Genomic DNA, 14,118 nt, shown 5'->3' on the forward strand with positions numbered 1-14,118 from the left:
AGTAACACAACTTTAAATTTAAGAGTTATCTGCTATAAAATATAGTTTTCAAGGTTTGTTACTCTGACCAAACATTTGTTTCACATTTAAAATCATTTGGATCAACCTCAACAGAGTCATCACATGGCATGGAACACCCTCCTGCTTTTACACTCTTATTCAGACTGTTTAAGTCCTGCAACTGTTTCATTTTTTTCAATACTGCTTCACTGGTATGTCTGGATAGTTTACCAAAGTTTAGTTCTTGATCTTCACTAATAACAGAATTGCTCCCCTCTTCTGAGGATGTATCAGTTGAATTTCTGTACTGATCATGGTGTGCATTGAACTGACTGTTGGTAGTGATTGAATTTTTATGTGTGCATCTTTTGAATGCTGATGCATTCAGCAGCACACTGATATTCGGCAAACTATTTGATCTCCGTGTAACACTTGTTTTGAGAACCGGGCTTGTTTCATCCTGTTGTTTTGTAGTTTGAACATTTTTTTTGCGGCAATCTATTGCAGTGTTGAATTGTTTTATGTTTTTGTAATTGTCATTTTCCTCCTCCAATATAATTTGCTTACTAGTAATGTTCAAATCTTCAGAAGTTACAGGGGTCGAGGTTTTCACTCCATTTTCCCTCAGCGTTGGTATCAATGTACCGGTTTGGTGGATTGGTGTATCATTGAGGTAACTGTTGCTGAGTTCCTTGTCAAGTGCAGTGAGGTACAGGGGTGAGGTTATGTTTTCTTCCAAAGTCAGGGGTATTTCATTTTTTGCTTCAGCTTCAAATTTTGCAGTAAGATTTTTTTGTAATCGTGCTTTGGTCTCAATAATTTTGTCAGCAGTGTTAGTTTCAAACATCGACAACTTTTGCCTGAATGTCCATTTGCTTGGTGTCGCATTTTTGAGCTGGATTTCTTTATGTATTGGAGCTCTAGTACAATCTTCTTTAAAATTAGAATTGTTTGGAGAATCTAGGATATTTTGTTTATTTGTTGTTTGGACCTCATTAGGTGGAACTACAATCAGTGACCAATCACCTGTTCGACACAAAAATTCTTTAATTGAGGGTGGATGTTCTGCCAACATTTTTTCTAGTTTACACATTTTTGCATGATTGGGAGATGTCTGCGAGGCTTGGTTCATTGTTGTCACTTTAGAAACAGCAGTACATTGATTATAATTTTCAACACCATTCATGTTGTCAGAAATTAAAGAGCAAGGGTTGGTTACATCGACACAGCCCAATTCATCTTGATGGCAATTTTCTTCTACCTGCACAAAACCTTTTCGATCTGCAAAATCCGTAAAAATGTCGATGAGGTCTTCACTGGTGATACTAAACCTTTTTGTCTTAGTTTCATTTGCTTTATCCTCATTTTTACCTTTATTGCTTATACTCTGCTCTAATAAAGTTGCATTATCAGCAGAGGGCTGTGGTGCACCAAATAGTTGTGCTGGAATAGACTGTGCTCCGGCGATTTGTGATATATGTTCCACTTCATTTGGTAAGGGCATCATATTTTGTTTTGGGACCTTTATTTTTTTAACCGCCTCCAGTTCAGAAGTTGTTTGTTGCCCAACAATTGGTGGAGGACCACCTGACACTTTGTTGCATGTAGCTTTGCTGTTTTTCGGTTTAGGTTTGGTTTCTTTCAAACAATTTGCAGTAGTAATATCTACCTCAGACAATCCAGCTGCATTCAAAACTTCCTCAACAAAATTTTCTGTTTCATTGTTGTAGTTTTTGTCACATCTATTATCTTTATCTACACATGAAAGGGAGTGTTCAATTTCCAGAACATTTTTCCCATCAACTTGTGCTTCATCTTTAAAGAGTTTTGAAAATTCCTCCAAAGATTTCTGGACTTTTTGTACAGAAAAGTGTAAAGGAGATGTCACGGTCATGTGTGAAATGCCAACATCTACAGAACATCTTTTACCAGTAGTTTCACTCAATTCTGCTGCATCCTTCGGTTCATTTGTTCGGACTTTATTGTTACAGGGCTTGATTTGTCTCAAATGACTATATCTATGACATGATTTGGTCCCTGGAAAATGAAGAGGGTGTAGCGTTTAATATAAGTGGGGTAATAAGTCTTAGTAATACCATTTTCTTTAATTTTGCTGTTGATAAATGGGGGACATGCAGGCAAACTTTTTTCAGATTCGGTTTCTTGTCTGAAACATATTTTTGGGTAATTATGCATGGCAATTACAAAATGGTGTAATAAATATACCTGAGAACTTTTTCCTGACAAACGCTTTTGGTTTCTAGTGTAAAATAAGCATAAAATTACGAACACTATCAATAGATTTATAAATCTGAGAAAAAGAAGACTAGTCTATACTATTAAAAACATTGACATGTTTTTTTATATTCCAAATGTTTTGGCAAGAACTTACGCCATCATCAGTTAAAAATGATTCGGTTGGTCTTTAAATAAATAAATGTTTTCAACAGTATGGGCCAGTCTCTTTATTTTCATGAGCATAAAATTAATATTTAAATATACAAACCAGGGGTAGCTTACATTACCTTTTAAATTCATTTGGCCTGAAGAGTTTTTTAGCGGAGTATTAGAAAATGCTCCAACAGGTATTGGAGCATGGTGGTTTATATCAATGTAGGAGTCCGTAAAAGAATGTGAAGACCTTTCTTCATAAAACATTTGATACAAGCTGTCTCCTATCAAAAATGCTGGTTTGGAATATTACACTTAATTTTGAGTGTAGAAAAGCAAACGACTGATTATTATATAAGATCCCTAGACTTTGTTGGATGACATTGCTTTGCTGCATTTACCAGATGTTTTTTTGCAGTCAATCATATCTGAATGTGGATTGGATGGATTATTAGCAAAGGTTTTTTGATTTTCAATTTGTTTCACATTTTCACCACAAACAGGTTTATTATCTTTGGGTTGAACACAGTTTTCACGACAATTCAGTATTTCATCAAAATCTTCAGTCGTTAAAACTCCAACACTTTCACTGCAAAAACATTAACATACAACAAGTGGAAACAACAAGTATTCTACATCCAAAAAAACATACCTAATGATGCTTTCAACAAAACCTTGTTTGGCTGATGAAATCGATGGACTGCAAATTAAACTTTAAAATACACGTTTTTTTTACAAAAGCATCATGCTTACTTTTGGTTTACATCTGTGTCATTGTACAAATATTCTTCACTCATACTGACCATACTACTTTTTAAGGAGTCTGTGTCCAATAAGTCACTATGTATAACACTGACAGAATCATCCCTAAAATCAGATTTATAATTTAACTACCCCATTTGAACAAACATTATTAATAAAAAATTATTACACTTCAAAGCACTGTGTAAAGCCAAACTACAACATACAATTAATAAATTAAATAACATTGGTGTTAGTTTGGAATCTAAAAGCTGCATTTAAAAGGTTATGGATTTGGTTGGGGAATTTTGAATAAATTTAGAAAAAAAATTTTGTGCCTTCGTACCTATTACTGGAGTTATTTTGTTGAGCACCAGAGTGACTCCATCTTCCTTGCACATCACTGCATACTGCAAAACAGTTAGTGGTTTCTGAAGTAATTATATTTTGGTAAACTATTTGTGGTTTTAAATTTTATTAGTAGGAAAATACCAAATCCCAGAAAATAGTACATTTCAGGTTGCGACAAATTTGAGCACTAGACCATTACCACTACTTCCATAAATGGATAGTAGTTAATACAGGTTGACTTGAGCAATACAATTTGTGTTAACATGGGGCACCAGCCCACCATTTATATAAAATTTTGTTATGTATGCTTATAGTTAAAAGCTGAAGTCTAAACTAAGGTATATACAATTACTAGGTTTGTCCAAGCATTTACGTTTATGTGACCAATACTGTATCACTTAAGATTGGATATCAGTATTTCTGTAAAGTTTCCACTGTCACAAAGAAACTTATGTCACAATGCAACCGGTGATGCATTTGGATCAATTTGTGGTTGAATGAGCAGGAAGGCATGTGTTGTTGCGAGGGCAATTTTCAGTGTGTTTGGTGCAGTATTTATGCATTTTTTGCCCTTCTCAGTCAGCTAGTCATTTGGTGCTGGGTGCTGTGAAAAAGTTAGTTCAAAAAGCTCAAAATTGAATCACAGAAGTATACGTTAATTTGTGATATTATGTTGGGCCGGCCTCTTGTCTACGCATTCAGGTCAAAATTAGTTGCAGGATAGTTACTTTAAGCGCACCCCAGGGGGCATTTCGCCCCCTGGTCGGACATTATTTTAGCTAAATAGGCTGCAAAAAATGTAAGTTGGTTTTGCAAAAAATGAATCACAAAAACCTCATCCAATTTGCAATTTAATGTTGGCCCAACCCTTTTCTATGCAATGGCAAAAAAATTGTCATGGGAAAGTTGCTTTGGTAACCCCCGGGACTGTTTTTGCTATCCTAGGATATAAGATCCTCCTTGAGGCTCCCCAGATCCTTGTTGTGTCTTGTTCTAAGCAGCTGCGATATATGTATATGTATATACATATATATATTTTTTTTCTTTTTGAATAGTACTAGTAGATCTTCATGGGTCACACACCACAGGATGTTGTTGCCAAAAAAGGAAATAACTCAGTATGGGTATTAATGCTGATAGCCTTCAAAATTTAATTCTTAGGTTTTCATACTGATATGGGTCCTTCACTGCTCCACACAAGTTGTAGCCACGATGGTAACAAGAAACATTTCTTAGATCAGTGATTCCTACCCTCTTTGAAATCACCATCAAGTTATTGTACTTCCATTAGGATATGAAAAAATCAAAAATTCATCCGAATCATTCAGCCTCCACATACCACCTAGGAACAGATCTCACCCCCAGAATCTGGCATCCCTAGTTTAGGAAATGCACATTCTATTTTTGACTGTCTTAACATACATTTATAGTCCAGTTAATGCAGTGTGTACACAGGAAATTACTAGCATATGGTTTACTGGCCAAAAAGATAATAAATTACAGTTTTCAGTTCGTACCACAAAGCTAAACCTTAACTAAAACAGAATTGTCTCATTAACCTCCAATTTATTCTATTACCCACTGTGTGATAAACCCTGCTATAGAATACTTTAAACTGAAGTGTTGAAGGGAAAAATGTTAATAGCATTTTGTAAACTCAAACCATATTAATTATAGTTTTGTGGGATTAAACTCACATGAGAAAAAATTACATCTAAAAATGTCTGGATGAGATGGTTATTAAGAAATAGTCACTTGCAATTTGAACTCCTTTAAAACAGAGTAGAGAACGTTCAGCATTTTTTCAGAAATTTTGTTTTGGGCTAAATAAAATAGGCTTCGTTTGGTACATCTCTAGCTAAAAAATAGACTATGCACAGTGTTAAGTATTAGGATAATACAATGTTGTAGGTATTCTAAACTTCTTTGGAAAATTTGGAGTTGGCGCTACTATGAACTATCAAGCCGGACATAATTTTACATGGATACATTTTGTCCACACACATTCAACATATCATAGGTACCAACAATGAAGTTGTAACTTAAGGCATCCAGGACCCTTGTAAAACATCAAATAAACCACGTTTTTCAGCTTGTGGCTCATTTTCAATGGCAAGTATTAACTAAATACGTGTTAGTCTTTTACCAATGAGACTAGATTTTATACAGGTGGTTCTTACAGTGCCCAACTTTTTGTCCACCTCTGATAAAACATTAACAATTAGACTTAAAAAGATGCATTCACACAAGCTGTGGACTTTGCAAATGACTTATCCATATAGTAACATGCTTTGTGGTCCTTACAAGGAACTTAACATACCACTGGTATAAACACTTACATAAACAATTTTCACACATATTTTTGTGCCAATCTATGTAATTTCAACAAAATCAATGTATCTGTGGAGTGCAAACAAGTTTAATTGTAGTATTTACAAATTCCTGTACATAATCTTTATGATTGGATGTTTGGTAAACACGTTCATTTCCAAATAGGAGTATATATATATTTTTAACTTACCTTCAGAAAAGTTGGCCATTCGTTGCGGACAGCTCACAGATAAAGAAAAAGTTGGTCTTAAGTTTTCACAATCCTAAATCATTGGTTTTAAATTTAACACCAATAACCATTCACTTTATGCATTTAAAATTATTACCGGCAACTGTGTTGATAACTGGTGTATGTTTTCCACTTCGGTGTTCTCTGTGTTCTTTTTATAAATTTCAGAATGTTCAGGGAATTTACTGAAACATTTTAAAGCATTTCTAAATTAACTTAAACCAGGATTCCATTATTCTTATTGTTGATAACTGTAATACAAATATAAGTTAATCATATCTACATTACATGCAATCACCTCAGACAAGAAATGCATTTAATAGATAACAAGGGAGGGAGTTATTTAAATTGACAAATCACAAAATGTCAGTCACAGGTCTATGACTTTCAGTAATTGCTGGTGCACTGTTTTGGATAGACTGACTGTTAAACAACTTTATTTGCACGAGTTTTCGCCAGCTTAATCTCGTTCATCAGGTGCAAATCCAAAACAGTGCACCAGCAATTACTAAAATCACAAAATAATTTTTTTGCAGTAAATATATAATATTCTACACAGATATTACAAAATACAAATAACATCATCAAATGAGTTACACAACACAATCATTTCAAGTCAATAGTTTTGGGCTTTTCTTAGAAATGTCTGTTTTTGTTTCAGTTTATTTGGGCAGAAAGTAACCAAAAGACTTTGGTAGTTTGGGTCATTGTACAACCATCTACCTAAAGGTTTTATCCAGAATTGTGAGGAGGACAACTGCAAAGGGTACAGTTTAAACACTGTCTACATCAAGTCTGGCATAATTACCAGTTTTTGTGTTTAAATCTGGGGCCAGCAACCATTTAAACTTCACATGCCAGTTTACAAATTATTCAAGATCTTAATGACTTTGCATGCCAGCTTATATATCCCCATCAAAATGTGTGGACCTTTTCATTGATAATGTTTTTTTTTTCTATTTTAATAGTTAAAATCATGTAACACAGGGGACATTTAGGCACTTTTACAAAATGGCACCTTGTACTATAAATAATCAATCTCAGTAATATATCTACTATTATAAATAAACAAAGTCATAGCCTTTTAAGTAGTAAAGTCTGTAAATAAATACCCTACAAACTTTACCATCTTTTCTGGAAAAAAGTTGGTCCCTCAATGCTTTGTTGCATTGTCTTCACCTGAAATGCACCTGAAAGATTGAAATTTTAAATTTTTTCAAAAATTTATTACACATTTTGGTTTATTTTCAAAAATTAGCCACAATGTGTGATAAAAAACACTAAATGTAGTGTTCAGCAGGTGTGTGCAACCTACAAACCAAATTTTTGTGGCCCACCTGTCTTTTTATGTTTGCCATGTCACAAACTCTGAAATCTTAAAATTTTACCATCAGATGTTGCAGCATGATATTAGAAAAACTTACTTCCTGTTTGGAATAATTTTTTCAACTGTTTATTGTTACATAATAATGACCATTATTTTCATAGTCTATGATCTCATATACTGAAATCAAATCACAATTTTACTGCCCATTTAACACAAAGCTCTGTTGAGAAATTTTTTAAGAAAGAAAATTTCTGAAAAAATTTAGAAATCTGTTAAGAAATTTTCCATTCTATGCACAAAGTAACGAAAAAATTATAACATCAAGCTTTACATGAATCTGGCTGATCAATTCCCAAATCTCCATCAGCATTATCAACCATCTGCCCTTTTTTGTATTGACTTGAAGCTTGAAAGGTGCTTGTCATAAACTCTTTAAAAAATATATTAAATGACACAGAAAAAGCAAACACGAACATCGCTACTTACCACAAGAGTTGCCATCTTTCTGTGGAAAATCACTCTGTAACTGAATAACAGCAATAAAAAACAACATATACTTGTGAAAATAAACTGACATTTAAAAGACTTTTTAACACGGCTTCAATTTCCTGCAGCTTTGTTGTGCGTTTACTCCTTGACACAGACAAACCTTTGTAAAGAACTTTGTGCAATGGTTTGGGTACAACAGGCGGAACAAGCAACATGTGACCCCGTGATACAACTTGGTGACGAACGCTTTCTGCATCAAAACCCTTCCAAGGCAATATACCTTGATAAAAAACAAAGTGCAATTGCTTTGGCATAGGGTGCACAACTCATATTAAGGCACTGTTTGCATTACCTGATAAAGTTTCACAAACTACAACACAAAAGCTGTAGATATCAGTTTCAACACAAGGTTTCTTGTTCACCAACAATTCTGGTGCTACCCAACGATTAAAAATAGATGACATTTTGTTTTCTATAGGAGCCAGATCTTTCCTACAAAACCATGAAAACTAAAATAGAGTCTTAAATTAGACTGTTGCTATTAAATTGCTGCTATTATGTAAAATAAAATTCTCTTTTGAAAACCAAAAAGTTAAGCAAACCTGTGTAAAGTGTAATAAAAATTTGAAAGTTTTGCCTGTTGATCACTGCACAAATAAATAGCAAAGGACGATATACAGCAATGTATGAAACCGAGTTGATGAACATAAGAGATCGCATTACCAATCTGAACAATAAAATAATGACCAATTGTTATATGGAACTTTATATATATATATATACATATTCTATACATATTCTTTTCACATGCCTGGGTCAACAGCAAAAGTTTATTTGCCTCCGACAAAAAATATTTTTTCAGATGTAACAAGTTGTGTAAAGATCCAAGAGAAATATTTTCATATACAAAACAATGAAGCTGCAGACCAGCAGTTGTTGTCGAAGTTGATGTTTGACCCATTTCAAAACAAGTTCCCATTAAAAGTAATACGCTTGGATGTCTAAGCATTCTGTTTGACAAAATACAATAGTTTGCATGAAAAAAACATGATACCAACAAAGTTCCTAAAATTAGATCTTGGAGATAACACATAATATCTTAACATAACAGTTCAATAAAACCCATCAACATAAAACTGCTTTAAATATACAAGGAAGAAAATATTTTCTTTCAATATAAAAAAAAATCCTGTAAAAGTAGGCAATTTAGTAGATTTATTTGTTAAGTCAATAGATTCAATTAAATTTAAAATGTCACCCTTAATAATTGAAACCAACTGTTTCAACCAAATTCTTAAATTTAAACAGACCAGACAAAATGCAGCCAACATGGTAATTTTTTTAATTTTTTTTTGATATGTTATTTTTATTTTGCAATAAAAATAACATATCAAAAACGCTCTTGTGATGTAATACCTATTAATTTTCAGCTCATGAACAAGCAAATCAGAGGCACATGCACTTTGTATTGATCTGTGTTTTCTTTGCTCCTTACAGAATTTTAAAGTGACTGCTTGTTGCCCCCACTTGCCATGTGACATGAAAAACATAGGAGGAGCCTGCAAGTTCAACAGAAGCAAACAAATTTATAATCAAACTTCAAATTTTTTGTTCACTATATATGTTTTTCTTTATGATCAAACAAATAAAGGGTATCGACTTCAATCAACTTGCATTTATATGCAATACAAGCAAATAGCATCAAATAATGCAAAAATCCATGGTACTTTTTATGGCGTTCTCAAAAACTCCCATTCAGAAAAATCATGGGCAAATAAAATTTGCGAAATTTTGCACAAGCCTAAATATTGTTAAATAAAAATATGTAACAAGATCTCGTTTCATTGTAGTTGATTTTGTTTCCTTATTGACGAATTAGCTTCTTTGATGTCAAACGAACAACTAATTTTGATCTCAAAGTTTGTGTTGTAGGGAAAAGTTTACAATTGTTGGTAGTATTGGTTTGCTTTGAAACGTTTTTGAATGTTTGTAGTGTTACCTCTTGTTGCAAAGAATTTTCAGTGGTTGTTAATTGGTCAGACTGAATTATTGGAATTAAGGCAGCATGTCCAACTTCCACTTGATTGTCCTCTTTAAAATGTTGTTCTGCTATATATTTCACAGCAACATAATCACCATAACCTTGGCTGTTTATTTCCAACTGTTTGTTATTGAACATTTTCATTTTTATTTCAGATGTTGATTCAGAGGTAACTTTACTCAGCATCCTAGAGCATATCAAGTAAATTCAAATCACAAACTAATTTAAATGAAACTATTGCAGTGATCACTTATTTGTGCTGACCTGGAGAGGCTTGGGCCAGGATTAGTCATAGAAGGTTGAATATAAAGGTTAGCCATCACATCCACATAGTATTGATCAATTACTTGCAAAATCTGCAACAGAACAACATATACAACCACTGTATACCAAGCAGAGACAAAAAAGCATATATACAATATGTATTTACCTTTCTAATAAATACGGCAGGACTTGTTGATACTATAATGGACCAATAAATTATTGCTGATCCTGCCAGGAATGATTTATTGCAGCACAATAATAGACCGTTGCAATTATAAAACTAAATTTAAAATTAGGATGGACATTTTTAATTTAAACCAACTGCTGGAATTTTGTTAATAAGGAACCTTAATCATGTTTGTATGGTCTTTTATAACACATGTGAACAAATGTAACAATACCCAGATGTACAGTAATATAAACAAAAATGTTGTTCAATGTCAAACCAAAGAATGTGGATTACACAATGTCAACATGCTTTCGCCAAACTAATTCATCAAAAATTTATGAAAGATTTGTGTGTCCTGAAAAAATTTGGTTTTGGAGATATATACTTGTAGTGGGATCATACAGTATCTTTTTTTTTCTGCGCCTCCCACTCGAAAAAGTCCATTATATTAAAGTCCATTAAAACAACTAGTAGCCAGTAATCATAACACTACTTCCGTAAACATAATGACCATTATTGCGTCACAGTTACCATTGTAACTAAATTGACACTAAGATGAGCTCCGGTAGTCGCGCTTTACCAACAAAAGTCTAAACCATTGTTCAAATTTTTTCGTAAGGATTCTGCACACAGAAATACTAAACATTGATAGATCAATGCTTGGTCACTAAACAGGTATTCTAAAAACTTTTGCACCCCCTTGTCAACCTTCCACGCCACCCAGTTTAAGAACCTCTGTATTGCACAATGTTTTTAAACAGGACAAAACAAGCTGTCAATATTTTTTTTTTATTTTGTAAGTCAAGCATAGGTTTTATAACAGGAAAATTTATAAAGAATAATTAATCATTTTTGCACCATAACAGCCTTTTGTAGCAATAATAATGCATTGGAATTGATGTTGGGTCAACAGCTTTGGCAACAAACACAAGTTTACAACTAAAAAAGCCATTCAAAATCCACATTCACTGATTTCTTACCTTTGCATTTCTTTTCTTTCCTGCTTCGATTGCCCAATCTCGTGGAACTAGATTCCTATTATCATGCAGTCTTAAATCTCCTCCATGTTTAACAACTTCTGTTAATATACCAGAGTTACAGGAAAAGGCTGCAGCATGGGTTGGTGTGCTTCCATCATCACATCGCCTTAAATCATTTTGGCATTTATTAGTTACACATAATACTTTTTGATTTTTTGGGCAAGAAAGTATATTAACCCTCCAAATATATATACATGAAATATCAGAAAAAAATAAAAGCATGAAAAGGGCAGTGTTCAATCCCAGAGTGCAATAAATAAACAGATTGCATTTTTTTACAGTTACAAGAAGTGTTATAGAACAGTATTTTTGCCGATCACTATTGCACCATACATATAGTTTACCCTATTTAATAATGATTCAATCCTCTTTATACTAACATAATGTCACTCATATCTGCACTCACCATATGCCATAGGTGACACAAATTGGTGAACTAAATACAATAGGCAGCAAGGTGTAAAACTAGGGTTTATGTAGTTCACAAACCCAATATGGCAATATGTGAGTGCTTTAAAAAAACTGCAATACACACAAACAATAAATAAAACAAATATGCTTTGTGTGTATGTTTCTTTCTTTAGGCTACAATTATTTTTTTTTGATGAAAAGTGTTGTGGAAATTGTTAAGAAATTAACATAAAATATATACGCCAAGAAAAGAGTAAAATTGCTAGCAATTTTAGGCAGTGATACCTGTTTGGATTTGCTCCCAAAAACAATAGCACTGAAACACATTTTGTATGCCCCATTAAGCAGGCTACAAATAGTGGAGTCTGGCCCCTGCTGTTACAATCATCTACGTAAAGATTTTGACCTAAACAAAACATGGTAAAAAATATGAATATAATATATGTATATAAACAATGTATAGGCTATAGCAGAAACAATTTACATAAAGTTACCAACATGGAAAGACTACAGCACGAACTAAGAAAGATAGTTAAATTATAGCAAAAAGTTGTACGAATAACCTGACCTGACATATGTCATATGTAATGGCAATATCAACAAAAATAGGCTACCTTTTGAAAAATACATAAAAGTGTAATACAACGTCACAATCCCATACAGTATATATATAGACAAAATAAAACCAACGATCTCAAACACAACTTACTTGTTATAACCGAGGAAATTTTTTTGTGTTTTCCATTTGATACGTATCTGAACAACTGAGTTTTATGTATATCAGAACTCTTTACCCTACCAAGCGACGCAATGCCGCTGTGATACATGGTTGTACTCTATCCAAAATATAATTTTTAATTTAAAGAATCACGCAGAGATTAAAGGCATAACTCAGACAGATGGGAATACAAAACTTTTGTGGCAAGCAGACAACAAACACAGACAGTGTATTCCAACGGAAGTGACGCAATAAAGGTCGAAAAGGGTTGCCAGACTTAAAAAACCTCAAGGCAAAACTTCGATACTGAGCAAATATTCAGAAAGAAATATCTGGTCAAATAAGATCGTCCAGTCTATTATTCCAATAACAGGGCATCGACTCATACACGAAATAAAAAAACAAATTGATGAGAAATTACATGATTATTATGTTATATTATTCGAAAAAGGCCAAAATATAGACTAATTCTTTGAAAAGGCTAAAAATAAGTCGGTCAAATTGCTGATATACTGATTTGATCTCAAAAACTGCCAATCGGGTAACTTCGACGCCGCTTTAGGCAAGGTCCAAGGAAGTAACCATAGCGCGCTATGGAGGTAATAACACGTATACAATGATGATTTTGTAGGCTTACAATTTAGTATATTATAGACAGCATGAATTTTTTTTCTTATGTGAGGCATTGATTGTGGTTAAACAATTACAAACAGCAAAACTAAGCAAATGCACTATGCAACGGCCCGTTTGAGAGCGCTGCGTTATCCGAGGTGTTGCATTGTACACCATTGGGTGTAATAGCAATCATGAAGACTTATACCTTGGCGTATAGACTGTATTATGCTTTTAAGCATAGTGGTTTGTCCACTCACAGGAAAAGATATAAGCAAGTGAATTTTGAGGCTGTCAAAGACCGCCGAGAAAAGCCGACCAAATTAGCTGATTATGCAACACAGTTTTTCTGTCATAGTACCACGGCAGAAGCGTGACCGCAATAGAGTTCGTCACTCTAAATGTTGGAATTAACAAATTTAAGTCTACACATGGGTGAGGTTAAAGTTATGACATCACACCGAAAATGACGTCATGTTATGTCACTGAGCCACAAAGAAACGTACCATCCCCATCTTATCAAACTACAGATTAGTGTTGTTGATGCTATAACGTTTCGTCTTCCAATAATCAGGGACAAATAAGCCTTTGGTTTGTGACGTCACAGTGACATATTTTTGTATGATGCAAAACTTGTCCTGACCTTTGAGATAACGTAATTTGCGGATTCTCCTATGTTTGAAACTACTCGATATCTGCAATTAAGGCGCCTTCTCCTATGTAAACAATGCATTTTTGACGCAACCACGCTGCCGCTACTTTTTGTGCAGTTTTCTACAATTTTTAGTTGACGTAGACCAATAATACTTTGGAAATATGTTTGTTGTAGGTGTACCTTTGGTTTTAAGTAAAGTTGCCATGACCGTGCCATATGCACTTTAAGCAGCTACAATTAAGGACATACAGACTTTATTGTTTAATTTCATACGTGCAATTTTGCAGCAATGTAAAGATTATCATGTCCTAAAACACACTTCAAATTAATATTGTCGATCCAAAATTTC

The 14,118-nt window shown here is 33.6% G+C and overlaps 1 protein-coding gene across 1 annotated transcript; it reads right to left on the reverse strand.

Moving 5' to 3' along the window:
- Positions 1-27: 27 nt before the first annotated feature.
- Positions 28-12,611, reverse strand: LOC145902908 (uncharacterized). Its single transcript, XM_082990997.1, has 23 exons — positions 12,485-12,611; positions 12,070-12,190; positions 11,314-11,479; positions 10,165-10,256; positions 9,859-10,087; positions 9,276-9,418; positions 8,671-8,869; positions 8,462-8,586; positions 8,212-8,351; positions 7,946-8,139; positions 7,857-7,896; positions 7,702-7,800; positions 7,170-7,233; positions 6,141-6,228; positions 6,005-6,077; positions 3,479-3,542; positions 3,145-3,258; positions 3,044-3,091; positions 2,793-2,980; positions 2,526-2,675; positions 2,227-2,260; positions 2,097-2,167; positions 28-2,037 (listed from the first exon to the last, which is right to left on the reverse strand). Exons 1-23 carry the CDS (start codon positions 12,609-12,611, stop codon positions 59-61), a joined length of 4,548 nt encoding a protein of 1,515 aa, XP_082847123.1. The 3' UTR covers positions 28-58.
- Between the last annotated feature and the right edge of the window lie 1,507 nt (positions 12,612-14,118).

Source organism: Ascidia mentula, chromosome 5 (genome assembly GCF_947561715.1).
Source record: "Ascidia mentula chromosome 5, kaAscMent1.1, whole genome shotgun sequence".
NCBI classification, from domain to species: domain Eukaryota; kingdom Metazoa; phylum Chordata; class Ascidiacea; order Phlebobranchia; family Ascidiidae; genus Ascidia; species Ascidia mentula.

Excerpts from the sequence above, each read along its gene's own strand:
- LOC145902908 (XM_082990997.1), bottom strand. The coding sequence starts at position 12,611 with ATGTATCACAGCGGCATTGCGTCGCTTGGTAGGGTAAAGAGTTCTGAT. Across the intron at positions 9,419-9,858 it reads AAAATTCTTTGCAACAAGAG|GCTCCTCCTATGTTTTTCAT; the intron begins GTAACACTACAA and ends TTGAACTTGCAG. Across the intron at positions 6,078-6,140 it reads AGTTATCAACACAGTTGCCG|GATTGTGAAAACTTAAGACC; the intron begins GTAATAATTTTA and ends CCAATGATTTAG.